This window comes from Aulonocara sp. 'chitande type north' Nkhata Bay, linkage group LG7, assembly GCF_057382095.1.
Source record: "Aulonocara sp. 'chitande type north' Nkhata Bay isolate Kocher_YH1m ecotype deep benthic linkage group LG7, A_spYH_male_GT1.1, whole genome shotgun sequence".
Taxonomy (NCBI): domain Eukaryota; kingdom Metazoa; phylum Chordata; class Actinopteri; order Cichliformes; family Cichlidae; genus Aulonocara; species Aulonocara sp. 'chitande type north' Nkhata Bay.
The window spans coordinates 48,143,498-48,166,425 of NC_141350.1; the positions used below are offsets into that span (position 1 = coordinate 48,143,498).

General features: G+C 40.1%; 1 protein-coding gene across 5 annotated transcripts in view; it reads left to right on the plus strand.

Annotated features, from left to right (window-relative positions):
• nup214 (nucleoporin 214) overlaps positions 1-18,585 on the plus strand; it is a 32,351-nt gene extending 13,766 nt beyond the window's left edge. For 2 of the 5 annotated variants that reach the window (XM_086300894.1, XM_086300896.1), the window contains exons 16-36: positions 1,208-1,357; positions 1,603-1,761; positions 1,896-1,999; positions 2,114-2,287; positions 2,569-2,651; positions 2,756-2,842; positions 3,178-3,486; positions 3,657-3,821; positions 4,168-4,279; positions 4,850-4,913; positions 5,655-5,724; positions 5,844-5,928; positions 6,452-6,504; positions 6,599-8,098; positions 8,793-8,860; positions 8,978-9,152; positions 9,356-9,508; positions 13,978-14,149; positions 15,314-15,492; positions 16,377-16,410; positions 17,951-18,585. In XM_086300894.1, the coding sequence (XP_086157020.1) occupies positions 1,208-1,357; positions 1,603-1,761; positions 1,896-1,999; positions 2,114-2,287; positions 2,569-2,651; positions 2,756-2,842; positions 3,178-3,486; positions 3,657-3,821; positions 4,168-4,279; positions 4,850-4,913; positions 5,655-5,724; positions 5,844-5,928; positions 6,452-6,504; positions 6,599-8,098; positions 8,793-8,860; positions 8,978-9,152; positions 9,356-9,508; positions 13,978-14,149; positions 15,314-15,492; positions 16,377-16,410; positions 17,951-17,987 (3,933 nt within the window). In that variant the 3' untranslated portion in view covers positions 17,988-18,585. The remainder of the gene's footprint in view (positions 1-1,207; positions 1,358-1,602; positions 1,762-1,895; positions 2,000-2,113; positions 2,288-2,568; positions 2,652-2,755; positions 2,843-3,177; positions 3,487-3,656; positions 3,822-4,167; positions 4,280-4,849; positions 4,914-5,654; positions 5,725-5,843; positions 5,929-6,451; positions 6,505-6,598; positions 8,099-8,792; positions 8,861-8,977; positions 9,153-9,355; positions 9,509-13,977; positions 14,150-15,313; positions 15,493-16,376; positions 16,411-17,950) is intronic. The other 3 variants (XM_086300897.1, XM_086300898.1, XM_086300895.1) reach the window with 2 other exon arrangements.
• Positions 18,586-22,928: the final 4,343 nt, after the last annotated feature.

A 22,928-nucleotide genomic window follows, 5' to 3' on the forward strand; every position in this document is an offset into this window, starting at 1 on the left:
GAGCGTTATAGATCCAGTTAGGGCTGTTCGATATAATGATATATATTGGATGACGATATAGAAACGTCTATCGTTTCATTTTACGCTATAGTTTGTTTCGTGCTGTCGCAAAATAAACTGTTTACGGCAATATTTTTTCATCGTTTTGATGGTCACTGTAGTGGCTATATTAATTTCTTAAAGTTCTCTCTTTCTCTTATTTAATATAACCACACTACAACAACGACGGTAACAGCATCGCGTGTCCGCTTGTTTGTTCCACATAAACCTTTCACAATAAAGCTCAAGATCCTGTTGAGACTTTTCAAAATAAACTGAATCACGTGAAAGAGCAGATTATTTACGGATGAGAATTAAAAAAGAGCCACCAGGTGCTAAAAAATAAACCTTAGACTCGAATGTTAGAACAGGCTTTTCCCCGCAGCACGCCGTGTAATAAATACTCACAAAGAAAACGGCGGCTGTTACAACTTGTGTCTAAAAATGTATAGTTTCATGCATCGGTTAAAACACTCGACTCCAGCTACATGACGCGCAGCTGGAAACACTTCCTGCAAGACGAGCCGCCCGAGATTCACAGAATTTACAGAAAATGTTAAATTTCTGTGATTTATATCGTTATCGGACGATAGAATTCTTATACCGGGATATGAGATTTCGGTCATATCGCACAGCCCTAGATCCAGGGCATCCAGAGCGTTGGTGGGACAGAGTCACATGCTAGGGACAGGGTTAAATGGAGGCAGATCATCTGCTGTATGAACCTGTAAAGCAGCTTGAAGAAAAAGAAGAAATGAATACATTATTTGTTTAATTGAGCTAAGTTGTTTCTTGTGTTTCGGGTGCTATAACACAGTAATTTCCCAACATTTGGGATCAATAAAGTACCTTCTTATTATTCACATTAATGTTATATGGAGGGACAAAAGATAACAAACAAGTACATATTAATGTCATTATTTTATAAGGATACATCAGATTAATTATGTGCAATAATGTGTTTCGATAAATAGAGCAATAGGCATAGGTACATTAGTTGAAAAGTTATATCACCAGCTTTAATGGTGCAGGTGTCTAGTTAGTAACTAGTTCCAAAGACTTGACATACAAAGTTGTAGGATTTACGAAAAGGTAGTGGACTTTATTCAGGACACCACATGTGGTGTCTGGCAGAACATTACTAAACATGTCTCTGACTTGCCATCAGATCGGACACTTCCAGAAGGAATTGGATGACCTTAAGGCACGAAGTGCAAAAGCTGACTTTAAGGTTGGTGCTGATGAGGAAATGAAGGAGTTGAGGAAAGAGTCCGAAGACCTCCATATTTTCACCCTGGAAATCAAGGAAACTACAGAGGTAAGACAATGATTGAAACGCTGAGTCCTGTTCACAGACTGCTCTTCTTCCTTTTAACATTTGATGTTGAGAAAGCCAGTAAAAATCATTTCGAACAACCTTAAATTCTGCAACCATAAGACTTCAACCACTGTGACTTTAGAGTCCTGTCTGAAGCAGTGTTTGGAAGATGGTGTCACTCTAGGTTGATAAATCATTTAAAACCTCCTTTCAAGCCTTTTTGTGTGTGTGTCTGTAATCTTTAGTCACTCCATGGTGACATTGGCACACTGAAAACTTCGCTACTGGAAGGCTTTGCTGGGGCAGAAGAAGCCAAGACCCAGAGTGAACTGAGCAAAGACAGAAATTACAGACAGCTACTTTACAAAAAGCCTCTGGACCCACGCAGTGAGGAACAGCTCAAGGTGAGAAATAAAATGACAGATTACCCCCAAATTGTTTGCATGAATTGACAGTTTTAAGGTTTTACATATTCTTATAAAAATAATCTCCTTCATCGTGTATATTTGATCTTTTTTTTTTTTTTTTTTTAATTCAGGAGATTCGAAGGCTATACCAGTATGTTATGTTCACTGTGGAGGATGTTAATGATGTCTTGGATGTGGAATGGGAGAAACACTTGGAGAAGAAGAAAAAGCAGAAGTGAGTTTTAAAGAAAATGGCAGATAATCCCACCAGCAGTTTGTGTGTTGGATAGAAAGAGAGAATAAAAAATTGGATGGAGTATAATTTGTTATTAAATAAATCTCTTTACAGACACATGGTTGTGCCTGGACGTGAGGGTCTGTTCACTACACTGTCCAACAATCTGTACATCATCAACCAGCAGAAGAACAGACTGGACCAGCTGGTTAAGGAGCTCAATTCACTACGCCTCTACAGCAAAACAACCACTCCTGCTAGAAGTCCTGTGACAGCAACGACAGCTAGGTAAGGCCTGGCTGCAGAATGTGGGGGGAAAAAACAGGGATTTAAGAGGATATTAGGAGTTAGTTATGTGCGGTAGTTTAAGGAAAGACTTAAGTTTTAAGTTAACCATTATCTATGGTTTATAAGTCAGTTTTTAAGTTATTAAAAAGGGTTTTAGTCAGCTTAAACATCATGTATGGTAAAGAATGGTTCCAAGCAGCATTCCTTATAATGTATGGATGTTCACATGCTTCCATTTGCTCCTATTGGATAAAAACACCATGTTTTTGTGTTGTTATTAGTTTGGAAAATGACCTTGAGACTTTAAGAGATGCTCTCCTGAAAACCAGGCTGGACCCTACCCCTTCTAAGACCAAATCTCCAGGTATTGATTTTTTTCCCTACCGTCTGCATAAAAACAGCACAGGATATATTTAATCATTTCAGTATATTTTTCAGTATATTTCAGTATGTATGATGTCTCTGCAGCTGTCAAGATATCACCAGTTAAACAGTCCCAGCTGCGCAACTTTCTCTCAAAGGGACAGATGCCTCCTGTCCGCTCAACTGCACCAGGTACTAGAAATTTATGGTTACATGAAAGTTTTATCCTAAATGTTCAAATGATTGTGGATTTCGCCTTTTGAAAAAGTATACAAAAAGCCTGATTTTAAAGTAAAGGGATGTTAATCAAGCCCTCTTAGTGTGTTTCATAATAAATCATAGTAAATGTGAGTGCTAATTTCATGTCGACAGTAGCTTTTTCCTCACAACTGCAAATGCCAAATTCAACACCCGCTTCATTTCAGTGATATTAATATTGAAATCCCTATGCTGATGCTCATACTGTGGAATGCAGCAGCACCTCACATATTGGAATTGAAATGTATTTATTCATTTTTCTGTTTCAGCCAACCTATCTCGCTCAGCCTTCCTTTCACCTAAATACTACGAGGACTTGGATGACGCGAGTTCAACATCTTCCCTGTCCCAGTCCCTGGAGCCTCACCCGCCTCACTTGGAGCAGGAAGAAGAGGAGCTGCAGACACGGCCCCCTCCCATGTCCTCCATACCTCCAACATTGTCCACCCCCCGCCACCCAACCGTTGTGAGGACCCCCTCTATTCAGCCGGGCTTCGGAGCCATCCAGTCCACCCCTTTATCTAAAATTCAGTCAGGACAGGGTATGGGCTTTGGACTCAGCCCTATTGCCAGCCCCAGTAAGTAAATTATACCAACTGTTGCTGTTCATAAAAAATTACGAGGACGCATTCATGAATCATAAATGACTTCAAGTTATAATGCCATATTTTACTGAACATAAAGTAATGTCGCTAGTCTTAGATGTGGATATTTTTTGTAGATATTGATTACTGCATTAATATTCCAGTTCCAACAAATAAGATCAACCTCAGCGGGGCTGAGAGCACGGCTCTCGCCACAAAGACAGTCAAGCATGGAGCTCCACCAACCGAGAGGACCGCACCCATCACCATCTCTGCCCAGCAGGCTGCAGCCAATGCTGCTTTACGCAGACAGATGGCCAGTCAGTTGGGTAAGTAACATTGTGCAGCAGTCAAAATGTATTTATTTGTTTTTAAACAATGAGGAAGATGTGCACATTTGTTTTTAGCTACAGTGGGCATTTGGGGATCTTTTAAATATTGTTTTGTTATTCCCTCAGTAATTCACCAGGGGGAGACAAAGACTTAAAGAACAGATAATATGTAACTGTTAGCTCATTACCACATCCTGCCTGAGAGTAATTTGCTAAAATGTTTCCATGTAAACAGAGCAGGCTTAAATAAACCTGGAGACATTCAGTTTGATTGCTTCTGTCTCATCTGGTACCTTTTTTTCCAGCTGTGAATTGCTCTAATATGCATGTGTTTATATTCCAGCTGTGATCAATACTTCACTGACAGAGTCCACCTTGAAGACTGTTCCTCAGGTGGTCAATGTTCAGGAGTTCAAAGACAAGGGGACTCCTGTGGTGGTTCCTTCCAACATCAGGTAAAACCTAAAACGAAGGTCACTTCTCACCTTCTCACCCCCACTCCTTTAAAGGCAATTGAGGGAAAGCAGATAAAATGTGTCAAGGGTAAACTACAAATACGGCAAGACTATAGCTTCCAAATAAGATAGTAAACCCCAAGTAGAAGTCTATTTGTTTTTATTTTTGGTCAGTGTTACAAACTATTCCTCTGTATAACTGTAAACGAGATTACTGGCATTACCTAAGACTTATTATTTGTAGCTATTAAAAAGAATCAGTTAGAAAATCAGTTAATAACCAATTCCTTAAAGATTAGCAGATATTTAGACATAGGTGTGGGACACTTGGATGTACTTGATCAACATGTAGTTGAAACATTTTTGATGTATTCTTATTTTAATAATCACTAACATAGTCAGTAATATGGGGGTGATACTATAGCTTAACTGGGTGACCAGGCAAGAGATATGGTAAAGGCTGCTGCGAGGGACCCTTGCCATAAACATACCACTAAATAATGTAAATTTAAAAATATTTTTGTGCCATGTGAAAACTGTGCCCTCTTATGGTTGTGTTGATGTCCCCAGCTCCTCGGTACCAGATCCAGGATCTCAGGTCTTTGCAACAGTTTCTTCCAGTCAGGCCAAACGGGTGAGTAAATCCATCACTCACCAACCTGTCATTTTGTCTTTGACTTTCTTGTTACTGTTACTTGGGTGACATATTAATTCAAATTAAATAATCTTCACAACACAAATCTCAGTTGACTTGCATGTGAAATATTTGAAACCATTTTTATCTATATTTTAAGGAATAAATAAAAACTTTAAATTGAAAAAAAAAATCATGTAAAAAAACTTTACCTTTCATGTGGTTTTGTACTTTTCCAAGGAGTGCCACCACAAACAAATGTCTTCAGTATATTTTTATGTGTCCACGTGCTAAATAGTAAAAGTTATTATAAAGGTATATTCATAGCTTTATGTTCGTCTTCTCACAACTTTCAAGAACATTCAGCATGTGAGAATTCACAGTTTGCTGACAGTTTTTCCTGTGAAGACCATTATCAAGATGGGTGAGAAATGTCCCACCTCCCACCCATGTTGATGTTACAAATTACAGTTGGGTGACAGGGGTACTCCTCGCAGAAATCCTGTTCTTGTGTAGCTCCAAGTTCATGTGCTGCACGATTACCTATAGACATTTGTTTTGTTTTTTTCTCTATATCTGCCTTAAGTTTATGTCTTAGTGGACTTGAGCTTTCACCTGAAACAATCCTGTGTGTTATATTTTTTAAATCGTGAATGCATCATAGTAGTGTTGTTTTTCTGTAAGGTTAACAGTTAGGCTGTAATATTAATTTCATACATGTATTTAAAACTGTCTCGGCAGAATCCTGTCCAGGGTGTCCAAAAAATGCCTGCAGAGACTACAACCATCCCACAGAGCAGTTTTGTTTTTGGTAAGCACTGTTACACACGCACTGTTACACACACACACACACACACACACACACACACACACACACACACACACACACACTGTAAAATCCTGACATTGACTATAAACTTTTTCTTTCAGGTCAGCCGTCCAAAACTGATGCTTCTGTTGCTACTCCTAGCTCAGCTGAGCAAACCAGCAGCAAGGGTTTTTCTTTCAATTCAGTGTGAGTTGATGTTTATAAATATAATATATTTTTAATGGCCCAGCAGTATTTTAGAGATTATACACTATGTTTGTGATTATTTTTGTTCAAGTAATATCTATCCACTTATTAAGACTAAATCATTATTTTTGTCATAAAAAGACACTATAATAGAAAATGTTTTAAGACACATTCCTCTAAAGGCCAACTTATTTTGTAACCTGCACTCGGGGGTGTATATGAAATGCATCCTCTCACAAAGGATTTGGGCCCGCTTACTAAAGCTTTCCATCAGCTTACAACTATGCTTGACTGGGTGGTAATAGCTCCTGGAGCAAAATCATAAGTTGTGTACTGAAAGAGTTCTCTAATGTAATCCAAATCTAGCCTAATAGGTGAGCAAGTGTTTACATGGCTGTATTGCTGAGATTGGCTGGTTAATCCAGCATTTTTCACACGTAAATATGTCTTGTTACAAAATATAATGAGCATCTCACTGTTGCTGCATTTAAACTTAAATGGTGTTTTATTTTATTTTTTTCAGGTCCTCAAGCTTCAGTTTTGCTTCAGTTACACCAGGAGCTGGAATGCCACAAGGTACAAATGATATAGCAGCTTGTTAGGATAGATGTAGGAGCTGTGAGATTACTGATGCACATTATTTCTGTTTTTCTTTCTCATGTTTCTCCAGTGAAAGATGCAAGTAAATTCTCTTTTGGTGGAAATGGTAAGATGGTGTTTGGCCAGGCTGGAGAAGAGTCATTCTCCTTTACCTCAAAGTCCACCTCCCCTGGTCTTGGCACTGGGTCTCCCACTTTGGCTCCAAACGCAACAGTTGAAGGTGCTAAACCCACCTCGACCACAGCCACTCTGAGGATAGAGCCACAGCCTCCAAAGACAGCTGGTGGCGAGACTCTGGGCATTTTTTCTGGACTAAGGGTGGGCCAAGGAGAAGAAGCTAAAGATTCCTCCACCAAATCTGCTGTGGCAGCATTTACATTTGCGGACACTGGACTTGGCAAGGGCAAGGGAGCGACACAGTTTAGTTTTGGAACAGGTCTTCCAAAATCTGGAGAAGATTCTTCAGCACCAGACTTGTCCGAAGGGACCCCGTCAGGCAGTCTGTTTAAGCCTCCTGAATCAAACGCCAAGCCAGCCTTCTCCGTTCCACAGTCTAGCTCAGCCAGCTCAGCTTTCGCCTCATCTTTCAGTAGTCTTCTTGCAGCTGCACCAGAGACGCAAGAAGAACCAAAAGCTGTTCCTCAGTCTTCAGTACCTGCTTCGCCCCCTATAAAAGAACCTCCCACCAGTGAACCTGAAGTAGAGAGCACCAGTCGTCCTGTGATACCTGAACCTGCAGCACCTGCAACCACCCAGACCCCTGCAGTGTCAACACCTGCTCCTGCTTTGGCCGCACCTGCCCCTACCCCAGACCCTCCCTCGACTTTCACTGCACCAAAAGAAGTAAACCCTCCGGCACCATCCAGTGCCCTGTCAACAACAGAAACCACCCCAGAGCCATCTACCACTGCTACTGTACCCTCTTCAACTGCTGCCACCGCAGCACCTGTATCTCAGGCAGCTCCACCAGCATTCCAGATCCCCACGTCTGACAAGCCAGGCTCCATTTTTACTCAGCCCGCTCCTGCAACTACAGACAGTAGTTCTGTTGGAGTCACACCAGTTATCAACACAGCTGCCCCAGCTGCAGCTACTCAAACCTCTACCGTTGTTAGTAGTGCAACAGTGACTGCTGTGAATAACGTGTTTGGGCAACCTGCTGCACCTCCAGCTTCCTCTGCACCAGCATCAACAGGATTCAGCTCAGCTGGGTTTGGTACATCAGCTGGTTTTGGCAAATCTGTGTTTGGCCAGGTTAGTGGCTTCGGCCAGCCTGCAAGCAACACTGGAACATCGAGTGGATTTACTTTTGGACAGTCTGCATTTGGAGCGACTTCTAGTAGTGCAACTACTGGCGGAAGTCTTTTCGGTGCTTCTACTGCTACCAATGCAAGTTCTTTCTCCTTCGGGACGAGCGGTGCTAACACAGTAAGCAGCACTGGCACTGGGCTGTTTGCACAAAGCACAAACCAGGCTTTTGGCCAAAGCTCTGGATTTGGACAGGGATCTGTGTTTGGGAGTAACACCACCACATCCTCATCTTCAGGATTCAGCTTTGGACAACCGTCAGGTGAGTCCGATTCTGGACGTGATTGGATCAACTTCAGAGCTTTTAAAGAAATCATTGGCATCTTTATTTAAAACTACTGTAAGTTCTGTGGCTTTTTATAAATTGGAAAAATGACACCAAATGTCAGAAAGAAATTGGTATTGAAAATTCTCTCATTTTGCACCCGCCTAACAGAGACCACACTGTGTCACCGACATGATGAAATGATCAATAACCAGAGCTTCTCGGCTGCATGCTGTTCAGTCACATTTGACAGTGATTATACTAACACTGTCTGACAGCTTATGAACTGTGATGTCTGTAAGGTTAGTGGGCAGTGGAGGATGTGCAAAGTTTTACACTCGCTCTGGCTGACCTCCACATGTTGTGGTAAATGTGGCACTTGTGTTTGAAATGGTATCATCTTGCAGGAAAGATTTGTGGTGTACTGTCAGCCTGAGTGGGATGGCGGGTGTTGTGCCATTCCCAAAGCTTCTATAAATTCTCAGAGCAGTATGAGAATGCCACAGCTGATGTCAGTGCATTAACTCAGCAGTTAGTCCCAGCTTGGCATTCCTGATTTCATACTTTATGGGGGGGTCGTCCCACTTTTCACTCTGTAGTGATGACTATAAAATGGGCCTGGCATCAAGGGCCAAATGCAGTAATCTGATCTTGTCTGTGTTAATTGAATTTGTCTTTTGTTCTCAAACAGGTTTTGGCTGCTCTTCTGCCAACCCGGTGTTCGGCCAGCAGTCTAGCAGTGGCAGTGGATTTGGACAGGTATGACCCATCTTTTTTTTTTTTTCTTTTTTCTTTTTTTTTGTTAAACCAACTTTGGGAAATTTCTTGAATTCCCTTTCTTCTAGACAAATTTTTGAATTAATGTTTATCTCCCAGCAGCAGCCGTCATCTGGGAGTCTCTTTGGTTCCAGTTCAGCCAATACAGCAGTCTCATCTGGTGGTGGAGGATTTTTCAGCGGCCTAGGAGGCAAACCAAGCGAGGACGCTGCCAACAAGAATCCATTTGGCACCACCTCCTCCACTGGAGTGTTTGGACAGTCTGGTCAGACAGGTAGGCTAAGATGTAATAAAACTGCAGATTAACTAGAAAATTTGAACTGTAGTTGCCGATTTATGTCAGGTTCAGAAATATTTTCATCATTTTTGTTCAAGACTTTGTTCTGAGTCAGCGGTAACTACTTTGTCAAAGAACAAACCAAATAAACCCAGATCATTTTATTGTTGTGTAATTACATTTACCTGTCCGTCTTCTAGGTACCAACAGTCTCTTCGGTAATAGTGGTGCCAAGACCTTCAGCTTTGGACAGTCCTCCTTTGGGGAGCAGAAACCTACAGGGACCTTCAGCACTGGTGCTGGAAGTGTAGCATCCCAGGGCTTTGGCTCATTCTCTACACCATCAAAACCAGGTACAGCTTTCCTTGTAATTTTAATGCATTTGTTCTTCACTCCCTGCTTTTTAGTCTTGATATATTTTCACACGTTTTGAAAGTTGTGCATAGCTAGTTGTAATTCACAGGTAACGTTTTATAAGATTTATTGCTGCTGAGATTTTAAAACAAGACTTGTTTCTATGTGCTGTTCCCCATTGCTTTGGAAAGAGCGTATTTTTGGTGAAAACTGAGAATTTTTTAGTTATGTTAATTTAAATAGATATTATAGACATGAACACAGGGCTTGAAAGCAGAGTTTAAAAACTGTCAATATTTCATTTTGGATTTGCAGCTAAAAAACATATGTGCAAACTTTAAGACATATTTAGGAGTTCTTGTAAAAGTACAAACATCGACAATAGAAGGATCCTTTCTGTCAGACACACACAGTAGGCAACAGAGAGACAACAATGAAGACATCATGTATTTTTTTTCCCCTGTTCAAGTAATATCTATCCACTTATTAAGGATAGACTAAATCATTCAGTGGTCTTTCTAAACTAGATCATTTGGTGCTCTCCTGCTGGTGGCTGTATTTGTACATGAGTAAAAGGGAAGGTTTAAAAGACAGTAGTTGGACCTTCTATGATCCCTGGTTTGGAGACGGTGGCACAGGCAAAAGGACAGAAGGCAGACCTGGAGGTAGCAGAGCTGAAGATGCTAAGATTTTGCTTGGGAGTGACAAGGAGGGACAGGACTAGACATTTGTATATCAGAGGGACAAGTGAGGTTGAGCCGGTGGTTGACAAAGTCAGAGAGGAAAAACTGAGTTGCTTTGAACATGTGTAGTAGAGGGATGGTGGGTATAATGTACAAAAGATGTTGAATTGGCAGCTGCCAGATGGGAGGAAAAGATCCAGGAACCAGGAAAACCACAGAGAAGATTAATGGAAGTAGTGAAGGAGGACATGCAGAGGGTTGAAGTGACAGAGGTGGATGCTGGGGATAGTGTGAGAAGATGGAGGCAGATGATCCGTAAAGGGAGCAGCTGAAAGAAAAGGATATGTCTACATTATGTATATCATGATTTAAATGTTTCTACATTTGTTAGTCACACCAGAAATACCAGTTGTTAAGCTAAATAATGCATAACAATAATGATTTCATTTTGTAAAACAACAGTTACCTGTTTGTTCAAAGCCGTAGCCCATCTTTTTCTGTGATGGGAACTTGTAAACAAGTTAGGTTGGAAACTATGTCGATGACAAAAGTGCAAACCAGTGCATGTCTGAAACTTTGATGTAGAAAGTCAGTCACCGTATGTCGGCTGTGTCAAAGGAAACTGACATATAACCATGCAACTGAAGCCGTGTGTAACCACACGATGCACGATTATGTGGACAAGAGAAGAGAGCTACTGATTCTACTGCTGCAAACGTTGGGCGGGGGGAGTAAGCATGAAACTGTGATTAGTTCTTTCGCATTTCTTTCCAGGCCCTGGCTTAAGGGCTCTGGTTCATTGATGTGATAGTTCAGTGATAGTTAGATGACTGCGGTAGAAACGGTTTTAATACTTGGCAGCCAGTTCTTGACATTGCTCTCACCTTTATCATCTGAGCTCTTATCTCCTCACCCCTGAGGACAGAATAAACTATGAGGTTGTCAAAAGCTCCATTGTTCCCCACAGAATATTATGCAGTGCCAGTCTTCTCCATTGCCAAGTCACAGTGTATGACCTCAAAGATCTGATGTTTATTTGAATCGATTCATATTTACGACACAAATGATGCGTTTAATCTACAACTATTTATTTATAATGAAATGACTGCAGTGTCTTCTTTTTTCATGGTAGTGTATCCAATCTCAGCTTCTGCATCTGACATCCCTTTTGATCACTCAAAAGCAACTATATATAGTAACTTTTCATAACTCTTTAACAACTGCCTCTTCACAAACAGACCATTTTCCCAGTGTCTGGACACTGAGGTTTTGCTCTCCCATAGGAAGAAGATGTGTCAGTGACATCACGTCTGTTAAGTAAAGGCAATAACACGTGTGAATAAGCTTTTTGTATAAATAGAAATTTGTTATGGGTGAAAATTTTCCTATAACAAATGAACTAATCCATCCCTATACCATCATGGATGATTGCCTTTGCAGAGTGCTGATTTCAAAAGTCAGATGGTTTCTTATACTCTTTAACCTGGGTACACGATGAGTAGGACTTTGAAAAAGAAATTCAAATTTTATTTTTCAAATCTGTCTCTCAATCAAAGCAAACAACAAAGAGTCATTTAAACCACATCTTAACTGCTCACGCTACCTAAAAACTTTCCATTTCTAAATGAGGAGAAGACTGAGGATGTTGCTTTTGGTCGCCCCGAACAGCTCAGTAACTCGCTCGCACTTTTGGCACTTTAGGGTTTTAACCTTTAACCTTTTACCAGGAATTTGGATCTTATTTTTGACAGTGGTTTCAAATTCGACGGACAGATTAGCTCTGTGGTCAAAGCAGGGTTTTATCAACTCGGACAGTTGGCCAAAGTCAAGCCCTATCTACCTTGAGAGAGTTATCCATGCTTTTAATTGTATTTGCCCCAACTATTGTACCTCCCTTTTTGCAGGCCTGGGTCACTCTGCTATCTGAAGTTTACAGTTAGTTCAAAATGCAGCTGGTCGACATCTTACAGGGGCAAAAATGTGAGAGCACATTGCCCCAGTTTTATCCTGTCCTCATTGGCTCCCTGTCCCTTTTTTTTTTTTTCTTTTTGAATTGATTTTAAGATGCTATTGCACACCCCCCCCCCAAATTTATCTGAGCTTTTAAGTATCCACGCTCCACTTAGGGCACTAAGGTCTTCCAATCAGATGATTTTGGATGTTCCCAAGACAAGGCCATTTTGGTTCTAGGCCCTGTCTTGTGGAACCGCCAACCCCAAAACATCAGATCTGTTTGTAGTGGCGAGACCTTCAAGTCTTTACTCAAAACTCACCTGGTCTTCCTGGCTTTTAGCTCGAGTTGAGTAAAGACATCTCAGTGCATTCCTATTTTTATTCTATTTTTATTTTAGCGTATTTTATCTATTAATCCTTGTTTTGTTCTCACTGGATGAACCTCTAAAGCATTTTAGTCAAGAACCATGACCATGGGATAGTTTTCCACTTCTGCTCAATGCATCTTAAATTAAGCTCAGCCTCTAACAGGCAGCACTGCGTTCGACCCTCATTTAGATATGGTTTTTGGTGACTGATCAATTGGTGACTGATCACAGCATTCAAAGGGTTCCTGATTTCCACCCGAGAAATGTGCGGTTCCCATGCTGCGCTGCCTGAGGGCCTGAATCTGTTACAGTGTTAACACAAAGAGACAACCACTCACGCTCACTTTCACACCTACTTTCAAATTTAGAAACACCAACTAACTTAAACTCATACATGTCTTGGATATATAATGTAATTTCCTGTAAAAGTTGAATTCCTCATATTCTTTGCACTCTTACTTTGAGAAACATTTTAAATGGTTCAACACATTGGTGAACCCCACCATGTTTTTCTTAATCTATCGAGATGATGCGCTGATTATTTTCAGTCAATTCTTGGAGAACTCATTATTATACATTTAAAAGTGGTCTTTATTGTGTAAATCACTTCTGAATAGAGCTGGGGCGCTATGGATAAAAACCAGTGCAGGCGTAGTTAAATTCGCCCTTAGAGGGCTGTTTTAAACCAGGAGAAACCCTGTCTACATCACATTGTAGTTTGTCTGAAAACATCATGTAAATTTAAAAACCGATATGCTGATACTTTGCTGCTCGTGGCCATGAGTAGTCATAGTAGTAGCAGCTATTCAAGCTGTACCTCAGAGCCTCTGGGATATTGGTAACCCTCAGCACACTAATTCTCCATCACTGGCCATGCAGGGGGAATGTATTCTTGTTACATTAGCTCAATCAATTATTTACTGGGGCATGCTGCTAGCCAGGCTGTAATTTCAGTACACTCTTTCTCTCCTGCCAATCAGAGGCTTTGAATTGGTGTGAAGTACTCATCATGCTTATAACAGTTTACTGCTCCAGAGGCTGTGCACAACAATACTGTAAATGCCCACACGTGTACTCAGGTAGCTTCTGATGAGTTACAATAGGGGGATATGCAATTTTTTTTAAAAAAAATTTAAATTTAAAACATAGCTAAAATACTTTTTCTGTCTTTACCTAGGAATTTATTTTCCTTTTTGGAAGTGCCAGCACTAAATTCAATTTATGTTTCTTCATATGAGTCCAAGAAGAACTCTAGATTAAATTTTAGTGTTTGCAGTAGCTTTGTTAAAGGGAAAAAACATCTACATGGATGTAATGCCTGATGTAAATAAGCCACTTAGCATATAATGTTATAAAAGTTACAGAAATTGCTTCATGACTCACATTTCTTCTGTATTTTCTTTGTAGAAAGAACGCTGGAAACCAAGTAACTTCCTGCTCTGTTATCCTATTTCCTTCCTACAGGTGGCTTTGGCAGTGCTCCGGTGTTTGGGAGTCCTCCTTCTTTTGGGGGTTCCCCAGCATTTGGTGCTGGAGCATCTTTTGGCTCAAGCCCTTCATTCAGCAGTCCTATTGGATCATCGGCTGGCAAAGTGTTCGGAGAGGGCACCGCGGCTGCCAACATGGGAGGATTTGGGTAAGCAAGACGAAGTCTTTTTTGAAAGGTTTGATATGGAAAAAAAATCCATCGTTGTGTAATTAAAGCTGACTTTAGAGCAACCTAAAGGTTCAGCCACTTTGATTCAGGGTGGCTGAACCTTTAGCTGAACTTTGTTTATAGAACTTCTATCTGCATCTAGTTTGTCTGTAATCTATTTTCTTTGCCTGCTCTGATATTCAAGCGGAATTAAAGCGGAAAATATTTTCAGTAGAACAACCTTTCATTGACAAAGTAGTGTAACAGAGAACTGTTTTTTTTCTCAACCCACTGTTGCAGACAATGAGTATTTGAAAATGTCATTGTCATCAGGCTATTATTGTCATAATAGGCGCCTTTCAGTGTGCTCAGCACTACAAGACAAACCAGCTGAAAGCAGCATTTAACAACACTATTAAAAACCCCATTAACATTTAAGTGTAGAGAAACAAAACATTTTTATTGGTCTATAGAGTTATATGAGGCAAATTTGGGAAGTGAGGCTTAATTTTATTACTTTTAAACACACACATTTCTATCTAATCTAATTCCTGCAGTTCTGACTTCAGGCAGGATTTCCTGATTATTATGTTTTTTAATCCTCCCCTCCTCCTTATCATTTATACTCTAATGATTTGCATTAACCTCTGGTGTGTTCACATGTGCATGTGTTTTGATACCAGCAACCATGGTTGCCAGCACAAAACAAACCCAGCTCTGTGCCAGACTAGATTATTCCCTCCAGATAATCTCAATCTGGGGTCATGAAGCCTGCAGATTAAACTGACATGCTCTCTCTCTCTCTCTTTCACTGTTTTGCTTATTCTTTTTTTCTCTCCCTTGGGAGTGAGCGGGCGTTGGGTCCTGTAGAAAGGATTAATGTATAAATCCCAGCCTGTCAATCCTCACATGCCAAACAAGTAAAAAAATAAAAAAATAAAGCTAAACAAATTCACATTCACTATCTTGAATGTTCTGCTTTGTTTACATGTTTAACTAACCAATAAAAACATCTTGGACAAACTATTTGCCCACATGTATGTGTGTTTAATTATGAATTTATGACTGTCAGACCAGTAACCTAATATTGTCAAGCATTTTGTCTTACCAGCCCCATTCAGGTGTGGCTGTCTTTTTTTCAGTTGTAACTTTTGCGTTTTACAGTATCACAACCTCAGCACCTGCTCCGGTTTTCAGGTTTGCCCCACCTCCTAGCACTCCGTCCTTTGGTGCGCTAGCCGGTCAGAGCGCTCCATCATTCGGGAGCCTGGCCCAGCAGGGACCTGGGTTTGGAAGTCAGCCCAGCAGCTTTTCAGGTTTTGGACAACAGCCACAGCCAGGAGGTGAGACTACTACTTTACCTGAATTATTTTTGTTTTTATTTTTTCCCCCTTCCTCATCATCTTCAGCTGCCATCTTGCCTGCTATCACTCTAGTTTATTCCCTACAGTGAGTCACTCAACAGTGCCATTCTTCCAGCAACTGTACAATTTTAGCCATTGTACAGTGTTTATCACAAGTTTCTTTACTTTAACTGTCTTTCAAACTTGAAAAAGGAAGGTGGCTTTATTGTTGTGCAATAGAAATTTCCTGAGTATTGCGACCAAACAAGTGTTTTGTTGTGTTAATTACACTTTTAGGGTAGATTGTGCATCACATGAAGATTTTAAAGTGGTCAATTTCCTCATTTGGCAACACAATGCAAGTTTGTGCGAAACATATCCAAGGAGTACTTCCCTCTCAAACATGATAAAGACAAAGGATGACAAAGGATGGATGAATACATTTTATGTTTCATGGGCTAATGAGACAGAAAGGGGTTCACTGTAACACACTGTATGGTGAATTTGCCTGTCCTGCACATCTATAAACTTTCACTGCATTACAGCTGTTACAGGTTTCTTTGCCGAGATGACTGGTGTGCATCCCTCTGAGTTTTCATGCATGCAAGATCCAAATTATTTTTCCATGCACTCATTTCTTTGATATTTCTCTCCTTTGTTTCAGTCCTCTGCTTTATTTTTTTTCTGAAGTTTTAATGGTATTGTGGATGCACACTATACACAATATGCATACTGTACATAGGACTGTCCACTAACCCACTTCCAACACATAGGCACACAGATCATGTGACTCACGCTGTGAAGTGAGACTTCCATTAGTCTTTTTTTCCCACTTGCAGTAACAATTACCAAATTAATCATGTATTTATTTTTTATATTTTTAGGATTCTCTGGAAACACCTTTGGGTCTGCAAACCAGTAAGTGTGGTCCATCCATCTAGTTTTAATTAGTCTTTTTGTGTGGTTTTTTTTCTTGTGTGTGTTAATGTGAACTGATAAGTAGACAGACCCACATTTCTCTGTTCCTCGCTGGCAGCACTGCATTGTGCCTGTGGTATTTGAACTCTGCTGAAGCTTCCATCTTGCACCGCAGTGCTCCCTATAGAACCTTTCAGGTTTAATACCACCTCATCTAACCTCATTTCTTTCCTCTTTTCCATCTTCTTTCTTTCCTCTGTTCCTCATAATCGCTCATATTCACCATTATTTCACTGCATTGTCTTACAGTAAATTTTGAAAGCAATTATTATAGGAAAATATTGTTTTTAGTCATATTTAGAAGATATTCTAAAAACTACCCAATGCTGCACTTGCTAAATCTATAGCACATGAAGGGTGTGTGGGTGTGGCTTTTCATTCTCAGCCCCTGTGAAGCTGGTGCTCCTTACTTGGCTGTGCATGGTTTAAATGTTCAAGCAGAGCTTTCTTACTAATTAAACCTAAAACTAATTAAAGTGATTATTTTTTCCTTCACCTCCTCTTCTCTATCTCCTCTTCTTTCCTGTCATCCTTCAATTTCACTTTCTACCTTTTTATACTGCTTCTCGCTTCATTTTCCATGTGTCACATGGCAGCCAGTGTTTCCCCGGGGTGTGTTCCAGTGGAATGCACTCTGAAGTGTGCAGGAGTGTGTGAAGACAAGGCTTAGTCTATTGGACACATTCACATTCTGTTAATAATCCTTCTCTTTCAGTCTTTTCTGCTTTTCTCTTGTGTCTGCCTTCAAAACTGTATGCATATTACATTCTTTGTACAGACAGGATTGTTGCCAAGTCAAAATTGCCTTTACTTTTATTTCTCAAATCTACAAGCGTTATAATTTTTGATTTAATAATATTAACAAAAAAACCCTCTACTACAATGACACTGGGGAAAAAGCCTGAATTAAAATGAAATCCATTCATGATTATCAAGAAATTATTTGTAGGAACCTTGGATTTGTGTTTAAACCTTAAAAAGAACGAACAGAAACATTCCAGTGTTTTTATTACCCTGTGCTGTGAAAAACTAAACATCTCCATTGACAACTCTAAAACCAGTTTTGAAAAGTGTAATCATTGCTAACAATAAATCATAATCCTACAATAAAATATGGCTCTTAACAGCAGCTCTCTCCAATGTAAAAACCATTCATCATGTGCACTTGTCATTGCTGCCAAGACAAAAGGCAAATGCAGGAGTACAAAATCAGACACTTTCACTGAATTCAACGCGTTTTTTCATTTGATTTATTTCACAACCTGCCTGGAAAAATGCTGCGGAAAGCAATTAGGACGACATGATGTCAAATCTATAAGAACACTGGGTGGGTGCGTGGGTGGACAAGATGTCATGGTGTCTGTGTTTTGATTTGCTCGTTAGAGGTCATTTTAATAGTCCTTCTGCTGACTTTTTAAACATTCAAAACTCTTTCTCAGTAATGTCTCTCCCTCTCTCTCTCTCTGATCTCTTTTTACAGATCAAATTCTCAAACATTTTCCAGTTGGAGAAGCTAGTTTTTGTCTTTTAAACCACCTTGAGCTACTGTAGATGCCACTGCGACATTTCTTCTTCTTCACTTAAAGCTCTCTGGGCCATACATTGGGAGAAGCGCAAGGCTGCATTGTGTTTGGGTTGGCTGCTCATAGAGCAGACACATGTTATAACTTTTTGTGATCTTAATATTTTCTTGGACACAGTTGAATCAAGTTTTGACATGTTTACAAGTAAAGAGTGTATGGTTGTCTTCATTGTCACAATATACACACATCAAGGGTTGTTGCCTTACAAGTACAATTTTTGCACTTTGAAAACATGACTTAAAAAAAACCCTGAGCTTTACTTTCACTCTTTAACTTTGTAAAGCTGTTAAAACAACATCCAGTCTACTTTTACGTTGCTGCCAATGCAGACTTTGACAGATTAGGTATGTGTGAAAAATGCAAAACTTGGAGGTGTGTATTTAATAGCAAAAACTGATTTTAAATTTTGACTTGTTGAAATAAGACGTTTAAAAAAAAATTGTTTTTTGTTTTGTTTTCCCCCCCACTAAATCCATCCCTCGGATGTGTATTTTTACATGGAAAACTAAGAATAAACCAAATATTTCAAGTTTTTTTTTTGTCTACGCTTAATGTGAGCACTGGTAATAATTTGTCTTGCTCTGTTTTCCCATGAAAATAACTGTAGCTGCCTGGATAGAAATCTTTGATGTAAGGTGGTTTCAGTGCCATTGCTAAAGGTGTGTAAAATCGAGCACCGGTCCATGCAGCCTGCCTTTTACAAGGATTTGTGAAAGAATGTGTGGCTCTTAAGAGTGTGGTGCTGTAATAGGATTCCTTTATTTTAGGCCCTCCTTGATATTCCGCGATATTCGACTTCAAGTACTATTGTTACAAAGTAGAATCGTTAAGGAGCTACAGAACCCAACCATGAAGTGGCAGACTACATAAACTTACTGATTGGAGTCACAGAATATCTAAAAGTTGCAGCGCTTTGCTGACTCAATCTTCTGACATTAACATCGGCACAAAAACTGCACCAATAGCTTAATGGCATGCGTTTCCATGGATGAGCATCTTCTGTAGGAGTAATGTACAGGTGGCCCATTACTTGTCTACAAATTGTAATATGATTATAGCTGAGAGGAACTTTCCACTCTCATGCCATAAGTATAAAAACAGGCATCATCTGAACATCGGTCTCTCTGCTCAGTGACGTTCATTGACGTACACTGACCACAATATAATTGTGAGGAGAAAACATAAAGCTACACTTTAACACGAGTGGGTGGCATGAAGAACAACATTAATTAGTGAACCATGATATGTACCTTATTTTCTTCTTTGCTTCTGGAAGGATTCCACATACAGGAGCTGAAGGTGGCTGTGGGCAAATGTTGAGGGAGGTATCAGAGCCCTGATGTTTGTGGCATGTGGCCCCAGGAAGCAGAGTAACATTGTTAGCTTATGGCTGTGGAGGATGTCACTGTCACTCTGTCAGCCCTTATCTTGCATCTCTCTGCAAACGGATGGCAGAAGTCCTGGTGGGCCTGAAGTGGCATGGGAATGTCAGGGTCATGGCATGTGGCCTGTAATAGACACCTGCTAAAAAAGAAAAGCCCATATTCTGTCCTCAATAGATAAAAAGAGCAGGCTGGAGCCTTTGATGGCTTTGGCATCCACAAGTGAAGAATAAGTAGCTATAAATGGATTTTATATGCAAGTAATTGGTTAATGAACAATTGAACAATGAAGATCCAAAGAAAATATTCAGCAATTACAATTTTATTTTGAAGAAGAATTCGATTATCAGCATTACACACATGATCGCACCGAAGCCTCTTTGACATCTCAGGTAAAGATTGATAGTTGGACACGATGGCAGATTACAGCAGCACACGGGCTGTTGCAGAGCCTGAAGTCTGTAATGCTTTCAGCTAAACCGGATGAGCTTATGAGATTTTCAGCACCCACTCCACAACTGGCCTCAATGAAAGCATTAAAAGAGGAGCCTTTATTGTAATTATTATTATTTTACCACATGCCTAGCCGAAATACTCAGAGGTGGTGTCTAATGTCATTGTTCCTGGGGATAAGGAGGGCAGGAGAGTCTCACACTCGGGAGGTTGGCAGCTGTCTTCATGGAATCCGGATAAAAATAGTTTAGTCCAAACCAAACACCCACCCATCCCTCCCCCAGCCCCACCCTCATTCTCTGTTGTCTCCCAGCCCAACCCCCCATTCAGTGATGATTAGCAGCTCCTGAGCACATATTCATCATTGCTGCATGAGCCTCGGTGTGTGCTCGTTCGAGTCTTTAGGCATATCTATGAACAGAGTGCTATTTCTACAGTAAATGCTGCTGATTTCGGTCACTAAAGTGGCCCAAGTTGTGCATATTTTAGCAGCTAGCCCGTTTTGAGTCCCTGTTTTGCAAGGTTAGGGTTAACCAAGGCTTTTGTGAGCAGCATCTCTACTGAAGGAGAATGCACAATATGCCCTAATGGGTAATCGTGTTTCTGCAGATAATCCAATAATCCACTAACAGACAACAGAGACCTCACTTCCTATTTCTCCTGCCTTCTGCATGCTTGCTGACTTTGTGGTGCACAATGGATTTATTCCTTAACTATGCTATTGTGAAATATTTCAGTATTTAACAGAGAAACAATCAAAAACAGACCACTTGGACCATATTCATTATGTTATGTTAAAGGGGATCTGTCTGTAACGGCTGTCATCAACAGTTCACAATGTTGGTGTGTTAGTCTGACATTTTGTTCCACACTAAAATATCTTGACAGCTATCCAATGAACAGCCGTGAAGTAGGGCACAGATATCGATAGTACTTTGAAGGGATTCAATCCATTCCAATCTCTGTGGTGATTCCTTGGTATTTTCTCCTGTGCCAGCAGTGACATAAACGTTTTCATCCATAGATCAGTGCCAAATTTTTTACAGACATTTAGGATTTCAAGATAAATCAATTCAAGTGAAATCTCATAATAACTATTGGATATTTTCTTTTTATAAAAATGCATTTTAGGCATGTAGACATGGTCAAGGGTAGTGTGCCTAAGTTCAAACTGCATCAGAAAGGTTGAAGAAAAGTGATTAAAGTCACTTTGAATGTGACTTGAAATGATTGGTGCCACAGGTCTGACTACTTTAGAAGTTGTGTGTGTGAAAATGACAGAGTAGCAATCTGCAGGGTTTACAGACTGGTTTTAAAAAGAGGAAACATCCAAAAACCAACAACATTGCATAAAACTGCCTTACTGATGCCAGAGATCAGAAAAGAATGCCCAGACTGCTTTCTGCTGGAACATTCAGATGGTCAGTTCAGAATTTGGTGTAAACAACATGAAACATTAGTACCAGTTCATCATTATTTAAGTGCTTCAGCCTATGCGAGTAATGCTGCTGACCATGCCCATTCTTTTACAGACACAGTGTGCCTATCTTCTGATGGCTGCTTTAAGCACAAAGCTCAAATCATTTCAAAGTAGCTTTGTGTAGATGGTAAGTTCGCTGTACTCAAATGGTCTCGACAATAACCAGATCTCAATCCAACAGAGCACCTTTGGGATGTGGTGAATCGGGTAGATTCGGATCATGGATATTTACCTGACAAATCGGCATTATGTTATCGCGCCAGTATGGATCCAAATCCCAAGAAATGTTCCCAGCACCTTGTTTAATCTGTGCCTTAAAGAATTGAGGCAGATATAAAGGCAAAAAGGAGCCCAACCCAATAATAGGAAGATGTAGTCTGTGTAGGGGTGTGGGTTCTGAAACTCTGCACATCTCTCTTGTATACTCAGGAACTGCTATCTTGTACTCCAGGGTTTACTATTTGTATTATTAGATTGGATCTTTTTTTTTTGTGTGTACACCCACTGGTACTCTTATACTTATGAGGTGGGAGTGTATGTTCCATATTGTCTTATGTTCTTCAAAAAGAAAACGGCATATTGTTCAATTTGTCTTTTGTAAAAGTGGATGCAGAAAATTTAATAAAAATATCTAGGGGGAAAAAAATAATGGTAAATGGCCTGTATTTGTATAGCGCCTTTCTAGTCCCTAAGGACCCCAAAGCGCTTTACACATCCAGTCATCCACCCATTCACACACACATTCACACACTGGTGATGGCAAGCTACATTGTAGCCACAGCCACCCTGGGGTGCACTGACAGAGGCGCCTAATAGGAAGATGTACCTAAAGAAATGGCCTGTGATTCTATAAAACCTTAAACTTAGTTAAAAATGTCACATCCTGATGCCTTAGTTTGTGACTAAATGTCTGAAGATGATACAATTATATTTGTACATGTAACAATTTTTCATTTAAATCTTGAAGCCAGATGGACTCAACAGGGCATGGTTACTGTTACTGACAAGGGACTTTGTAAAACCAAAATAAAGACTTTTTCTGAAATCAAATCAACCTGTGACTAAAAACTGAAGAAAAGACAGCATTCTGTCAGAGATGCCTAAAGCCAGAATTCTCCCGCTAGCAAAATAAGTTGGTGAATATAAGCACTAAAATTTGTTGAAAAGTGCAAACTCTCACAGCTGCCAGCGTGACTGTAGGCTCTTGGTCTTGTTTAGCAGCTTTTTCTGCTTATAGCTGAAAGTTGTCTCATTCTTTACCTAAATAAGTCTTGCAGTCATTGATGTAGACTGCAAGAATGATTAAGCGTTTTTTAAAAACATCTCACTGGTACAAGCTCAGCTTTTACTTCATACTCTGATTATATTAGATATTTTCATTTTTTCTTGAATGTTGTCACAGTTAAATAGTTTGAAGCGTCGGTGTGTGGAGCCAACTTGTACACCACTGAACACTCTACTCTTTGTTTCACTCTCATCACCTCCAGATGTTTTTGTCCTGCAGTTGCGGCAGAAAGCAATGGTCACTTTATGCCTATTTCTTAAATGCTAACAACCGCT